This window comes from Primulina tabacum, chromosome 2, assembly GCF_025594145.1.
Source record: "Primulina tabacum isolate GXHZ01 chromosome 2, ASM2559414v2, whole genome shotgun sequence".
NCBI classification, from domain to species: Eukaryota; Viridiplantae; Streptophyta; class Magnoliopsida; order Lamiales; family Gesneriaceae; genus Primulina; species Primulina tabacum.
The window spans coordinates 33,436,656-33,453,226 of record NC_134551.1 but is presented as its reverse complement, the minus strand read 5'-3'; the positions used below and the strand labels follow the sequence as shown (position 1 = coordinate 33,453,226).

The 16,571-nt window shown below is 38.0% G+C and overlaps 1 protein-coding gene across 1 annotated transcript in view; it reads left to right on the top strand.

Annotated features, from left to right (window-relative positions):
- Nucleotides 1–6,885: 6,885 nt before the first annotated feature.
- The window catches only part of LOC142537635 (uncharacterized), a 43,317-nt gene continuing 33,631 nt past the window's right edge, over nt 6,886–16,571 (top strand). The window contains exons 1-3 of the mRNA XM_075643135.1: nt 6,886–6,977; nt 7,292–7,440; nt 7,498–7,567. Coding sequence (XP_075499250.1) covers nt 6,886–6,977; nt 7,292–7,440; nt 7,498–7,567 — 311 coding nt within the window. The remainder of the gene's footprint in view (nt 6,978–7,291; nt 7,441–7,497; nt 7,568–16,571) is intronic.

Sequence of the window (16,571 nt, the reverse complement as noted above, 5' to 3'; positions counted from 1 at the left end):
TAAACAATTAATAATTCTTCCCCTTTGTGAGAATAAAAAACACTTAAAAACATTAAACCGAATAAAAGAATTTTCAGTTCGAGGGATATCAAAAAGAAAATCTCCCCCTCAACAACTCAATAAAATGATTTGAAAACAATTTGACAGTTCGAGAGATAGCAAATTTAAAATCAGTTTTAAAGAATAGCTCCTCCTCTAGAATTGAATTAAAAACTCCCCCTCAAAAATATAATCGTTGCGCAATTTTTAAAAGAAGTTAAAGCAATAAACATTCATGCAGTTAAGGAAACGTATAAACTGGCAAAATTAGTTCAGTTACATGCAAACTAACTGGATACAGATGACGTTATTTTAATCTGTTACGCGTCCCTTGTATTAATATAAATCACACCATCTTATGTAAGGGAATTTCTACTACACTTAGCAAATATTAAATAACATCAAGTATCAGTCAATTTATATAAAATAGAACTGAGTGTACCAAAAATTGGTCGCCAAGAAAGCTTGAAATGCTGCATCAATTTTGAGTTTCTTTAGCCATAAGAACATCTAATTGACTTGGACTTGATCTCTGTGCTGGCTAACTGGTATAACTGATGGAAACTGGACTCAACTGATGCTGAACCGCAATGATCAACAACTAGGATCTGCTATGGAAATGAAGCGGCTGCACTTCTGATGATTAAGCTCCACTTAACTCATCAGTTTCAGCTGGTAGTTGGGTTTCGTCTGTTGATTAGTTGAACTGGTAAGCTGGAAACTGAAATCTTGTCCACTGATCAGTTTAGCTACTTTGCTGTCAGTTGAACACAAAAATCCTGCAAACAGTTAAACAACAAAACATCACAGAAAACATATAAATATTGTCAGAGGGTTTTGAAAACCATTTTAAAAGATATTATAACACATTTTAAAAGAAATATCAGTTTTTCAAATCTCCTTCTTAGAGCAACTAGCTTTGATCGAGTGCTTACCGCTTTACCAAAAACAATAGGTAGTAGTAATGGTGCAACTCAAATCTTTTAAACCGCACATCAACTCAAGCACCACGGTTTTATTGCTCTACCAAGCAAGGACAATTATTGCACCCAACAATCTCCCTCCCAATAACAGCACTCCTCGCAATCAATGAGAATCGAACCCGTGACTTTGGCTCTGATACCAATTGTTGGAACGGGAAAATCTTCTTAAAAACCTGATGAGCTGTAATAGCTCGTGTTCTAAGAATGATGAAATCGGTGAATTAAATCGAGTTTGTAATAAAATCAAGCGGAAAATACTCGAAATAATATTTTTTTAAGAAAACACTGATATATTTTAAATATCATGTGCTACTGAACAACTGAAAATTACATAGGATCAGTTCTGGCTTATATCAGTTCAGTTATAGATATAACTGAACTTATATCAGTTGGACTGATCAAATCAGTTAAGAACAAAAACAAGCAGTTAAACAGAAATAACACAAGATATGTTTATCGATGTTCTGAGAATTCAACTGCTCCTACGTCATCCCTTCTACCATCTCGGGTAGGATCCACTAGAAGACTTTGATTAATTACATCAACTATAATAACCCACCCAGCGTAGGACTTACCCACTTCCTAACTGAACTCCTAGACTAGACTGAAGGTATCACCTTCCAGCCAACACTTCTTTAACGTCTATGTGAGAAAGACTACATACACAAGTTTTACGTCATTGTGCAAGACAGAATTTGAGTGGTGGTGTTTGTGTGTGTGTGAGAATTGATCTATGAAAACTACCCGAAAGTGTTCTCACACACTGAGAAAATATGCTTCTAAAACTAAGCTGATAACACGATGAAGTGTCCCCTCTAGGCTGATTGCTTCTTGTAAGCTGATATGCAATATGCGTGCACTTTCTTTTTATCTTCACACATCAACTCTCATGATCGTCTTCACTGAGCTTTGGCTTCAATTTATAGGAGTTTGGTTGAACGTACAGTGAGACTCAATTATTGTGACCGTTGCATTTTGAATTTGTTCCTCGAAATACAATCTGGAACTTTTGGCTTTAAGCTCTGATGCAACGTCTCTTATTTTACTTTGATCGTACAATAGCTTTTGTACCTTTGTGCACAGCTGGATTAAGCTTGTCATATCTGCAAACTGGTTCGCTCCTAACTGATGTTCTGAACTAGTCGGGTTAATTAGTCCTGAACTGGTGACGTGAAATCAGTTGACTCGTCAGCTGAAGTGATTTCACTGATTCGGTTATACTGATCAGTTGGGCTTTTCATCAGTTGGACACTTCATCAGCTGGCCGGGCCTCTGAAGGTCTTCTACTGAACCACCTATTAACTGGATAGTCAGTTGAACTGCTCTTGATACTTCAGTTGTACTGGTTCAGTTTGATAAATCAGTTGGCACTTTCAGTTTGCGTCTCGATAGCTTCAGCTTAAGCTTGGTAATTGATCAGTTCGAAGCCTGGTCAGTTTCAGTTTCTACGCACTTTGGTAAACTCATTAGAAATAAATAAACAAGTTTTGTTAACATCAAAATCAAGATTGCGAACAAGAAATATTCCAACAGTAACCGATCCGCTTTCACCCACCAGGGTCTGCTCCATAACTAGAGACGGCCCTTGAACAACCGGCTCACCATAAACCCATGATCTAGCAATACCCAAGCCCAAACCACCACAAATACCGATCTGCCCTCACGAATTCTCACCCTCAGCCAACTCCATCCCCTTGCATCAATATCAAGAACGACGTGAGTTATGAGTTAAATGATGCATATTTCATGTCAAACCTTTGCGAAAATGACCCCACATGATAAATCAAAGGATTCCTCATGTAAATACATATATATTAGCTTATAAATGGTGTAAATGATGAGAAAAAGAGATACATGGTGTGCCTTAGCGTTTAACCACTCGAAAACTTGGAAATCATTGCGTAGAGCACAAACTGGAGAGGCGGGAAGAATTTTTCTTGAAAACTTGAGAGAAAACAGAGATGGCTACTGAATATTTTTCGAAAAATTGATGTTGCTGCTATGGGGAGGGCGGCCAAGAGGCATGTTAAGGTTAGTGTTAGAGTGTGGAGTGTTTAAATAGTATACTTAAGCACTAATGGGCCCTTAAATAAAAAATAAAGGGATTAAAAGTGTTTTGGACCCATCAAACAATAAAATAAATCCATCGAGCACAATAACACTCACAAAAATATTTCGTTGTAGTACATTTTTGAAAATATTATCCGAACCCTCAAAAAAGTCCCCCGACTTGCTAAATTTTGCGTATCGGTTAAAAATATGACCCGGCGGGTAAAAATACCGAACCAAGACCCATTTTTAAAAATATCACCTAAATACACATTAAATTAAATAATTAAAAAGAATTATTTGATAAAAATATTTTTCCTAATTATCCCCGGTCTCCGTTCCTTGTTCAAGCGCGAAATGCAACTTAAAACCCTAATGCATGAAATCTTGACGAACAATGAAATAAATGCATATCCATGCAATAATCATGCATTAAATTCAAATAAATCATTAGATACATATTTTAAATTAAAAAATCTAGATTGCATGCAGTCAAGTTACGTAGTTCGAATTTTCTGGACCTTGCATTTCCCCCCCCCCCCCCCCCCCCCCAAACAGAATTTCTTCCTCGAAACTAAAAATATTTTGAATAACTCTGTGTAGCGACTCATCATCTCGGCCTCTGTCTCCTAAGTAGGCTCCTCATCGGAATGATTCAGCCACTTGACTTTGACTGTAAGGTCCAAAAAAAAAAAGAGATGACGTAATCCAACTGCATGCAAATTTAAGAAAAATGAAAAATAGCTAATTAAATTATTTTAATTGCTTAATTGAATATTATGTGCATGGTTGCATGTATAAAATGTACTTTCCACATGAATGCATGTAAATTGTATTTATAAAAGATTATTCGATATGCGATCCAGGAACAGAGATCGAGGGCTGAAAGAGGGAAAATATTTTACTTAAATAATTGTTTTTACTTATTTAAAATAAGGTTGATGCTTTATGATATTTTAAGAATAATGAATTTTGAGGTGATTTTATATGTCAAGATGTAAATTTTTACGGTATTCATTTTTCAACTAAAATTAGAATTTTTCGAGAACTCAACTAATATTTTCACGAACTTCCCTAAACAAAATCTTTTAAATATGCACTAATGGGCTTAATGGGCCTATTGTACCATGCTAATAGGCCTAGGCCTAGGCTTGTACACTTATCAATTCACAAATATTTAAAGCCTAAGCCCTCCACTTTAATCAAACTCACGCCCCTTCCCCTCCATAATTCAAGAACTCTCCCCTCCCCCAAAGCACACATATCACATGTAATTTTTGAAGGAGAATCATCGGTTTTTCAAAGGTTTTCAGCCTAGGAGTTCTACATCGCCGTTTTTCGCATTATCGATTCGTTTTCGAGCGTAAAATACGAAAATGCATGCCATAAATCTTCTTTTTCCCATCTATAACACCATATTACGTGTTTGATTATCCTTTGCATGAAAAACATGATTTCTTATGATTATTTTCATTTTTATGCTTGTGGTGTTATTAAATTATGATTCCATGATCCAAAACTTAGAGAATTATTGCATCAAGGGGCTACCATCATAAGGATACCAAAAGGGAGGAGTTTAAGGGTGATTAAGCATCCCTTGATCAAGGTTTAAAGGCTACAAATGAACTGCAATAGGTTGGAACGAATTAATGGCATGTTGGGACATGAGGGCTACGGTTGAAGGGAAAACCAGCGTACGGCTCGACCAGGGCTTGACCAGCGCTCGGGTTGGACGTAGCTAGGTGTGAGAAAGAGTCCTAGCCATGCTAGGACTCAAGCACGGCAGTAGAGAAAGAGCCCATGCACGATGTGACTCTTCCCAAGCCAATCGAGGATGCTGTTGCGTGTGGGGAGTCCCGACTCGCCCAGGGTGGTCAAGGCTGGACTAGGATTGGTCTGAGGGTGGTCCAGTGAGGGTCACGAGGGTGATGGCTTGGGTGGTGACTCGGGTGAAGGGGCTTTGTTGAACTAGAGTCCATAGGCGCACATGTAAGGGAACTCGCGCAGCTCTTGTTTTCGTACAGGAGGTTGCAGTGGGCTAGGGGCTGGTTCAAAGGGGTCATGGCTGGTCAGTATGGTCCATAGGTGGTCTGGGAAGAGGTTGTCTCAAGGTGGCTTAGGCATGGCACGATGAAACTGAGTGTTGGCTCAAGGGTTAAGTTAAGGGTTCGGTTTTAGGGTTTTATTTGCTAATGGCTCAAACCGTGGTCCACGGGGGTTAAATAATAGTTCATGAGGGTAGTTTAGGTATAAATATTCAATGCTTACAATTTGGGAATTTAATATTAAAGTAAGAATTAATTCGGTAATTAAACGCTCTACGAATTTATAATTATGAAATAAATAGAAAGCCATGAATTTAAGATAAATAAAAATATAAAAAATTTAATTTAAACTTAAATAATTATTTGGGATGGTCTAGAGTCAACGAAAGTAAGAAAAAGTCAAAATCGAGAAATTTTACGTCTAGTGGTAAAACAGTCATTTTACACCTGAAAATAGTAAACTTCCTGGCAGTGCCTTGAATGCTGTAAATAATGATAATATGCATACTTTAAATGTTTATGGAATTTTATGATGAAACGTTGATGCTAAAAGATATGTTTCATACTTGGTTTAAAGGAAAAATTATTTTTATATAAATGCTTGAGTTTTCATAAGTGATGAAAATACGAAAAGTTGAAGGAGATGATGTAATTGTGACAAATACGATGATACAATAATTATGATGATATGATGATATGTAAGGCCAAGTCTTAGTTTACGGGTGTGAGTGTCGTTAATGTCCCCGCTGCCCAGTACTGTGGTAACACGTATATGGATCCATCGACCTTTAGCTAATACGAAAGTAACAATTAACGATTTGAATTCAACGAAAAGGAAAACGTATATGTATATGATGGAAAGAAAAATGTATATGATGAAAAGAAAAATGTTTATGAAGAAAGGAAAATGTTTAAATTTATGCATGTTCATGAAATGTAATTTGATGTAAAAGTAATTTCACTGTTGGATGAAATATTATGTTATTTCTTGTTACCATGATTATGGTTTGTTGAGTCATTAGATTCACTAGATGTGATCGATACAGGTGAGCATGATAGTGATGTGGTTGAGGAACTTGATGGTTTATCTTGCTGGACTGAAGGTGCACATAACCCGATGCTAGTTTTCTGCAAAATTAGATTAAGTTTATGATTTATGTTAGGCTAAAGATTTCTAAGACTTTTACGATGCTTTTGAGTGGTTTTTGAGAGGATGCTAGAATTAGTTTGTATTTTGAAAATGTTGTTAGTTTAGGTTGATTGACGATTTACGATTTTCGTTTTGAATTGAGTTCCGTTTGATTTTCAAATGATAGATGGTTGTTTTATTTTTTAAAAAAATGGTGCAAGGTTATTTTTAAAGTATATTTTTATTTATAGGAGTTTCGGCCAATTAATTAGAGGGAAAAACAATTCTATTACTTTTTAAGAAAAATGAGTAGTGGATGTTTCAGTTGGTGTTAGAGCAATGTTCTTGCTAAAAGTTGTACCACCGTCAGTGCCGGGAAGCTCTGTCGTCAAGCCTCAATCTGTAAGTTTAATTGCTTTATATAATTTTTGTGATAATACCTGCTTGATTACATGGATTATACGTTTACGATGTATGTTTGTTAGCTTTACGAGGATAAATGTTATATATGCTTAAAATTGCTCAAAAATGGATTAGTATATGCCGCATGATTAAGAAAACTTATATTTAAATGGATGTTGGTTCCGTTTAGAAATTTGTAAAATGTTCATATATAATGCCTCCTAGACGCGTACCTAGTATGGATAGACAAGCTGAGGATGTTGGGGATCGTCAAGAGAATGCATTCCCACCTCCTAATGGGGATGCTGTTATTCGTGCATTAGAGGGCATGTCACGCTTCTTTGAGTAGCAGTTTCAGCATGCTCCGAGGCCACAACATGATGTAAATGATCAGTTCTGGATGCTCTGTTCGAATGAATTTTTTGGCACCACTTACCCATTTGCTTTTGAGGGTTGGATTCGATCACTTGAGGTTCACTTTCGCTATCTGAATATGGGAGATGCTGACCGCGTGAGGTGTGCTACTTATATGTTTAGAGATGATGCTTCCCTTTGGTGGGAAAGAGCGAAGCATGGTATTAATCTCGCCACACTTACTTGGGAGCAATTCAAGAATATTTTCTATGAGAAGTACTTTACTGCAGACGTCAAGAATGTTTGAAGAAGAAATTTTTCACTCTACATCAGGGAGACCCTACTGTGGTTGAGTTTGTGAGGAATTTTGATAGAGGTTGTCACTTTGTTGCCCTCATTGCTAGGGATGCTGCTAAGAAACTCAGACACTTTTTGGATGGTATATGACCTACTATATACCGTGATGTGATGATGATGCGACCCATGGATTATGCAGCTGCCACTGCCTATGCTTTCCAAGCCGAGCAAGCCTTGAAAGATATTGTTTTTGAGATGCAGTGCAAAAGGTAGCAACACCAGTAGAATTCCCAGCCGAATAAGAAACCACGTATGGAACCTCCTAAACCTCAAGGGTAGCAAAAGCCCCAACGGCAAGTGAAGAAGCCAGGATCACCAAAGCCACCACAACCTGGAGCACCAAAATATGAGGATAGGCCACTATGTAAGGAATGTAATCATCTATGAAATGTCTACTACTCGTTTTCTTAAAAAGTACTAGAAATTTTTTTTAAAAAAAAAACCTTACAAGATTTCGACCGAGTGAGTCTAAAGACTTAACACACCTTGCGAGTCTAAAGACTTAATATACCATAATCTTGATAACGAGTAATAAATATAAAGATCACATACAACACTTAAAATACTTGTACTTGAAATATCGTTTTCATGAAGATGCATAGCCTTTAAACATGAATATTTTCGTAAACATTTCTATTTTTCATCTGAAGCACATACGTTTTGCTTTTATTGAATTTGGATCGTTAATTGTGACTTTCATATCAACATAAGGTCGATGGTCCATCTATCATGTAACCACAGTACTGGGCGACGGGGACATCAGCGACACTCTCACCCGTCAACCGAGCCTTGGCCTATCATCATCATATGTAAATACGATCGTCGGGCTCCCTCTGGGGCCTTCTCCCATAGACGGGCTCTCTCTGGGGCCTTCTCCCACGAATGGGATTTCTCTGGGGCCTTCTCCAGTAAATGGGCTCCCTCTTGGGACTTTTCTCTCACGATATCCTCAATCATATCATCATATCATCATAATAGTCACAATTACTTCACCTCCTCCAATGTTTCACATTTTCGTTACTGAAAAAAAAATATCATGCGTTTAATATCATTTTTCCTTTTAAAATCAAGAATGCAACATTTCTTTTAACTTTATCGTTTCATCATAAATTCCATAATAATCATAAAATTCTATAAAAATGTAAAATAACATTTTAGCATATTAAACAGCATTCAGATCACTGCCATGACATTTACTAATTTTCGGGGGGTAAAATTATTGTTTTACTCCTAGACATAAAATTTCACGTTTTTTACTTTTTCTTAATTTCATTGACTCTAAAATGTCTCAAATAATTATTTAAGCTTAAATTAATTTTTTCATAATTTTATTTAGCTTAAATAGTAGACTTTTTAATTAATCTTTAATTATTCGTATTTTAGGCGTTTTAAACCCGAATCATTTCAAACTTAAATATAAAATTCCTAAATTTAAAACTTATACTTTTTAAATTATTTTAGCCCTCCTGAACCATGACTCGACCCCCGTAAGCCTTGTTTCGATTTATTTTCCTAGTTGAAAACCCTTGACATACAATCCAAGTCATCTTCGAGGCATATCAATTTTTCATCGAGCCAAGCTTGAGCCCTCACGAGCCAACCCTGAGCCAGCCTCCTCCGGGACCCTACAGAACCCTATGAACCCAAGGACTCGACCCTTAACTCGAACCCGCAGCCACACCCACAAGTGCAAGTTGCGGCCAAGAACACCTAGTAAACTTAGGACTCTTCTTTCGCGCCTAGGCTCTAGCCAACCGAGCCAGCCCCTGGACCAACTCCTTGTGTACCCTCTTAGGACCCTAACCCCTTGACCTAGCCCTGGCCGAGCCCCTGAGCCCTTGCGCGCTGCTGCACCAACAGCGTGCAACATGGCTCCTCTCGCGTAGGACTCCTAGCTTGCTAGGACTCCTCCCCAACCCTCTAACTCGTGTTCTAGCATGGCTAGGACCCTTTCTCTAACTCAAAACAGACCCTACCCAGCCTTGGTCCCAACCGAAACCCAAGACAAGCAACAAGTTTCAAAACCCATCCCCTACAATCACACTTGACACCCGATGGTTTCAGCTTTTCTTTTCATGTCGTGTAGCATATTGGTTGTGATATTAGGACCCTAACTCGTGTAAAAACACCCTTGATCAAATCCTAATTCATGGCAGCCCATTAATCAACATAAAAACATGGTTTTGAATCAATAAACAAAAGTTAAACATATGCATATGTATAGTTTCGAAAATCATAGTTTGTGTGCTTTGTTTTCATTCAAAACATGCTTTAACAATTACTATGGTGTGATAGATGTTTGAAAAAAAGAATATGGCGTGCCTTTGTGTAATTTACGTACAAATTAACGTTGGCGATTGAAGAACGATGACACGAAGACGATGGCTTGATTTTTCCTTGCAATATTCGAACCCTTCTCTTGAAGTTTGATGTGTGTGCCGTGTAAATATGTTCGAGAGAATTTTGAAACCTGATGGTGTGTGTGAGGCGTGGGGTTGTTGGGTTATGAGCTGGGTTTTGAACATTAAATACTTAATTAAGCCACTAATAAGTCTTAGGCCCACTAAAGAATTAAATTAGGCCCATTAGTGCTTATATAAAATATTAAAAATTATTTTGAGTAGAAAAGTTTTTGAATTTATTAGCAGGGTTGCCAAAACATTCGTATTTTTGTTGAAAAACCAACAACGATAAAATTTAACTCCCGGCGTATAAAATCACCTCAAAACTCTCTTATTTTCAATGATAAGAAAAAGCATCAATCATATTTTAAATAAGTAAAAAAATTATTTAGTAAAAATGTTTTCCATTTTTCCGCCGTCGGTCTCCGTTCCTCGATCGCAACATGAATAACCCTTAAAATACATTTTAATGCATGTAAGTAGAAAAACTACTAAAATATCATATAAACTGTCACATAATCAATTTAAAAATTAACATCAATTAATTAATCATTTTTCATATTTCATATATTTGCATTCAGTTGGATTACGTCATCTTAATTTTCGACCTTACAATTCCTCCCCCCTAAATAAAATTTCGTCCTCGAAATTAGAACTTATCGAATAGCTCTGGATAGCGACTCCTAAAGTCCCTCTCGGTTTCCCAAGTAGTTTCTTCTTCCGATTGATTCAGCCACTTGACATTGACCATTGTAATGACTTTGTTTCGGAGTCTTCTTTCCTGCCTTGCCAATATTTGGACAGGTCTTTCTTCATAAGTCATATTTGGAGTTAGTTTTAGAGGTTTGTGATGGGTTCGACATGTACTTTCGCAGTATTGAAATATGGAACACATTTTGAACTCCAGAAAGCATCGGTGGCAATGCCACTCTATAAGCTTGTAATGCCCGAGATTTTTATTTTGTTAATATGAGATTATTGATTTGTGATTTGATATGATTAAAGACGGGAAGGATCAGACCGGGAAAGGAAAAAGAAGAATGAATTATGTGCGAGGACTGAACCCCTCGCGCATATGCGCGACTGGACATGGCGCATATGCGCGAGGTAGGCAGAGAACCTCGTGCATATGCGCGACCAGGACCCACGCATATGCGCGAGTATGGCAGAGAAACTCGCGCATATGCGCCGGGAATGGACGCGCATATGCGCGAGAATGTACAAGGAAAAATGCCAAGACCAGTAGGCCTCGCGCATATGCGTCGAGGAAGGTCGCGCATATGCGCGAGACGTGCAGTTCAAAGATGAAGCCACGTTTTGCTTGGACATGCAATATATATGTATATTCCTTCTTCCCTTCGGATTTCCAGCAAAAAGAACGAGAATTCTTCCTGGAAAGCTCCAAGTCTCTTGATACTAGAATTTAGAATTGCCAAAGATCCGGCGGTTATAATTTCAATCCCACTTCAGTACGGTGTTCCTATAGACAAAGACTTCAACTGGACGTAAGTTTTATTATGTTTTTATATGATTTGAAAATCTGATATGAGAGGAATCATGATATAACTGTTATTATCTGTTTCTGAGATGGTTGTCATTGTATAAATGAACCGGATTGAAGAATAGATACCGTATGAATTTGTTATCATTTTCAGAATTGAATTTGATTGAGATTATACAGATTTGATATCAGATTGAGTTTGTTATTGATTATGAGTTGAGATTGGTATCTGTTGATATTTGTATTGCTGGGTATATCGAGATTGTGCCGTTATGCCGTTGAAACAGAATTTGATTGAGTTTTGATTATATCCAGTATTGATTTGAGTTGTATACTGATATTGTACTCCTCAATATTGTCAGTGCCAGATTGAGTATTGATAGAATTGAATTCGAGACTTCTACTTTGTCAGATCGACAAGAGAAAGCTATAAATCAATGTTGAACTGGGAAGATACGACTCGAGTTAGATTCGACTTGAGTTTCCTAAAACCACATACTTTATTTTATTGCATTGACGTTTTCAATTCATGAGATTAATATGCTTAGTCTATTGATTTATAGCAGAGCATGTATTGTGTTAGAGTTATGGCAGATGTGCCTAGTCTTTGGCAGAACTGCCAAGACACTGGACTTTTGGTGTATCGATGTTGCTTAGGAGTAGATCGAATTCTATTGCTGAGATTCGGTACAGAATGTCAATGTCCTGGATCGGGATCCCTAGATTTGAGAAAAGTCGAGTCAGAGATTATGAGTCAAGAGTTTGATTTATAATTTTATATCTATTCATGTCTTTCAGATTTTGATACATGTTATTGATATATGTTCCATGCTTTTATATCTGTTTATATGATTGCATGTATACGTTGTTTATACTGTGAATATATTTCTCACCGGAGTTATCCGGCTGTTGTTGAGTTTGTATGTGTGCATGACAACAGGTGGGACATGATCAGGGTCAAGAAGAGGATGAGCGATTCAAAATTTGCGTGGAGATCCGGACATAGAAGTAGATTTGGTTTTCAGCACTTGATGTAGTTGTTGAACCTTAGTTTGAGATGAATGTACTTTGTACAAGACTTGTACTTTACTGTTGATATTTATATCAGACTGATTATTATATGTTCCGCACTTGTGTATTTTTTTAAAAAAAATTTAGACCCAGATTAATAATTGATCCTAATGATGATTAAGAAGACGAATTAGGTTCGGGTACCCACAGAAGGTGGTATCAGAGCATTAGGTTCCTTAGACTGAAATAGAAGCTAGTGAGCGGGGTAGATTGAGTTTTCTTTCCTGCTTTTGCTATGCTTGCATGTTTTACTGCTTTGAAATGCATGTTTACCTGAATATCTGATTTGATTGGGAACATGTGTTGTGGAGAATGAATCAGAACCGATTCTTGATCAGCAGTAAGATGATCAGAGGAGGACTGAAACAGAATTGTTGTATTTGGTTACTAATCCTTTTGATAATTTGATATGCCTCCTCGAAGAATCCTAAAACAGGGTATTACCTCGACTAATCCTATGGATGTTACAGCAACTCCGATGGAAACACTACTGAAGAGATTTTAGTCTTTTAATGCGCCGACTTTGAAGGGCATAGAGAATTCTGATGAGTGTGAGAGTTGGCTTGATGACATTGAGATGTTGTTTGATTCACTAGATTATATAGATGAGCGCCGAGTCAGACTGATTGGGCACCAGTTGCATGATGTTGCGAAGAATTGGTGGCTCACGACGAAGAGGGCTTTGGAGCATCGAGGTACAGTGATTATTTGGAAAATCTTTAAGACTGAATTTTATCAAAGATTTTTCCCAGTGTCGTACAGAAAAGACAAGGGAGCAGAGTTTGCCCATCTGAGACAGGGTCAGTTGAACATAGAAGAATATCTGGCTAAGTTCTCTACATTGCTAAGATTTGCTCCACGTGTTCCTGAGAATGATGAAATTGTTGCTGATCAATTTATCAATGGGCTGAATCCTGAGATCTTTACATTGGTGAACATTGGTAGATCGAATAACTTCGCTGATACTTTGAACAGAGCAAAAGGAGCAGAAGCAGGTCTGATGAGACAGAAAGGAGCTTCGTATGTTCCTCCAGCACCGAGACCACAGCAACCCCCTCCCATATTTGAGAGTGGCAGTAGCAGTGGTGGGAAGAAAGAGTATTTAAAAGCCAGAGGGAGACAGTTCAAGAAACCTGGTAGTAGTTCATCCAGCTCCAGTGGTTCCAGACAGATTTATATCGGAGCTTACTGCAGAACTTGTGGAGGGAGACATTCCACAGAGAATTGCCAAGGAGTATCTGGTAGTTGCAACATCTGCAAACATCAAGGACATTTTGCAGAGTTTGTCTACAGAGAAGTTCCCAAAGATCCCACGGAGCAGAATCATCTGGATCAGTGGCTCAGACAGATAGACGAGCATCTGATGTTCACTCTTTCCAGCCACCGACTACCACTCAGTCACAGCAGAGACCAGGAGGAAGCCAGACTGTTAGTCAGCCTCCAAGACAGCAGGCCACAGTATTCGCTTTGACTGAAGAACAGGCTCAGGAAGCACCAGATGATGATGTTGCAGGTAACTGTTCTTTATGTGGTTATCCTGCTTACGTATTGATTGATACGGGTGCATCCCATAAATTTATTTCTGATCGATTTGCATTGATTCATGCATTGCCTGTTGAGTCTTTATCTGCTGTAGTATCTGTCTCTTCAACTTTGGGGAGAGATCTTGTATCAGTGACGTCTGTTAGACATTGTATGCTATAGTATGATGGGCATGAGATTGAGTTAGATTGTATTGTACTTGGGTTGTCTGATTTTGACTGCATTATTGGTATTGATATGCTGACCAAGTACAGAGCTACCGTAGATTGTTTCCAGAAGATTGTGAGATTCAGACCTGAGATGGCTTATGAATGGAAATTTTACGGTAAGGGTTCTAGATCTAGAATTCCTTTGATATCTGCATTATCTATGACTCGATTATTACAGAAAGGAGCAAAGAGATTCCTTGTGTATTTAGTTGACGTACTGAAATCGAGCCCATCATTGGCTGATTTGCCAGTGGTATGTGAGTTTGCTGATGTCTTCCCAGATGAGATTCCGGGTTTGCCTCCAGTCAGAGAGATAGACTTCAGCATTGAATTGGTACCAGGTATAGTTCCGATTTCTAGAGCTCCGTACATAATGACACCGATTGAACTGAAAGAATTGAAAGATTAGTTGGAAGATTTACTGGCCAAGGGTTACATCAGACCGAGTGTTTCTCCTTGGGGTGCTCCAATATTGTTTGTGAGAAAGAAGGACGGTTCAATGAGACTCTGCGTTGACTACCGGCAACTGAACAAGGCTACGGTAAAGAACAAATATCCTTTGCCTCATATCGATGATTTATTTGATCAGTTGCAGGGTTCTTCTGTCTATTGCAAGATTGATCTGAGATCTGGATATCATCACTGAGAGTCAGAGATTCTGATATTTCGAAGACAGCTTTCAGAACCAGGTATGGCCATTATGAGTTTATTGTCATGCCGTTTTGTCTAACCAATGCTCCAGCTGTGTTTATGGGATTGATAAACCGTGTATTTCAGAATTATTTTGATGATTTCGTGATTATGTTTATAGATGATATTATGATATATTCAAAGAATATGAATGATCATGCTGAGCATTTGAGAATTGTATTGAGAATTCTGAGAAAAGAGAAACTGTATGCGAAACTGTCTAAATGTGAATTTTGGCTGAATCAAGTTGAATTTTGGGGTCATATTATATCTGAAAATGGTATTTTTGTTGATCTTAGCAAAGTTGAGGCAGTGATCAGTTGGCCTAGACCGGCATCTGTGCCAGAGATACGCAGTTTTATGGGTTTAACAGGCTACTACCGTCGATTTATTAAAGATTTCTCAAGTATTGCTAAGCCTATTACTCAGTTGACGAAGAAGAATGCTCCGTTTGTATGGTCTGAAGAGTGTGAATCCAGCTTTCTCGAATTGAAGAGGAGATTGACCAGTGCTCCGGTGTTGACTATCCCGTCAGGTATTGGTGATTTTGTTGTTTATTGTAATGCTTCTCACAGAGGATTGGGTTGTGTTTTAATGCAGCGAGGACATGTTATTGACTATGCCTCAAGACAATTGAATTTACATGAGTCTCGCTACCCAATTCATGATCTTGAATTTGCAGCCATCGTATTTGCATTGAAGATTTGGCGACATTATCTATATGGTGAGAAGTTTGAGATTTATTCTGATCACAAGAGTCTGAAATATCTGTTTTCACAGTCAAAATTGAATATGAGGCAACGAAGATGGCTTGATTTATTTAAAGATTTTGATTGTGAAATCAAATACTATCCGTGGAAATCTAATGCAGCAGCTAATGCACTGAGTCGAAAGGTATGTTTTTATCCTTATCGACGATTGGTGTTTCAAATTTTATTGAACACTACTGTTTGGCTGGATTAGCATTTGAAACAGATTGTAGACCGTTGAGACTTTATGCTATTCAAGTCGAACCAGAGCTGATTTTGAGAATTAAAGAAGCTCAGAAAGTTGATCGGAATGTTCAGAACTCGATTTCGATAGTCAGAGAAGGGCACCGATCAGAGTATCAGGTACGTGATGAGGTACTGTATGTGAATAATCGTCTTGTTGTTATAGATGTTTCAGATTTGAAACAACAGATAATGACAGAAGCGCACAGTAGTCGATTCAGTATTCATCCTGGTGGCAGAAAGATGTATAATGATTTGAAAAGACAGTTTTGGTGGAAACAGATGAAAGCAGATATTGCACCATTTGTATCAAAATGTCTGAATTGACAACAGGTAAAAGCAGAAAGAAAGAAACCAGGAGGTCTATTAGACAGCTTGTCTATTCTTGAATGGAAGTGGGATCACATTTCTATGAATTTTGCTACGAAGCTACCGCGTTCCTCCCGAGGTTGTGATACGATTTGGGTCGTGATTCACAGATTGACCAAATCAGCGTGTTTTATTCCGTACAAGATGATGTACAGACATGACCAGATGGCATAGATATATGTCAGAGAAGTGGTCAGATTGCATGGAGTGCCGAAGTCAATTGTATCAGACAGTGATCCTCGGTTTACTTCGCACTTGTGGCACAGCTTGCAGCAATCTCTAGGTACGAAGTTACATCTGAGTACCGCATATCGTCCACAGACTGACGGACAGTCAGAGCGGACTATCCAGACATTGGAGGATATGCTGAGAGCTGTAGTGCTAGATTTTGGCATTATCTGGCAAGATTCTTTGCCACTTTGTGAGTTTTCGTACAA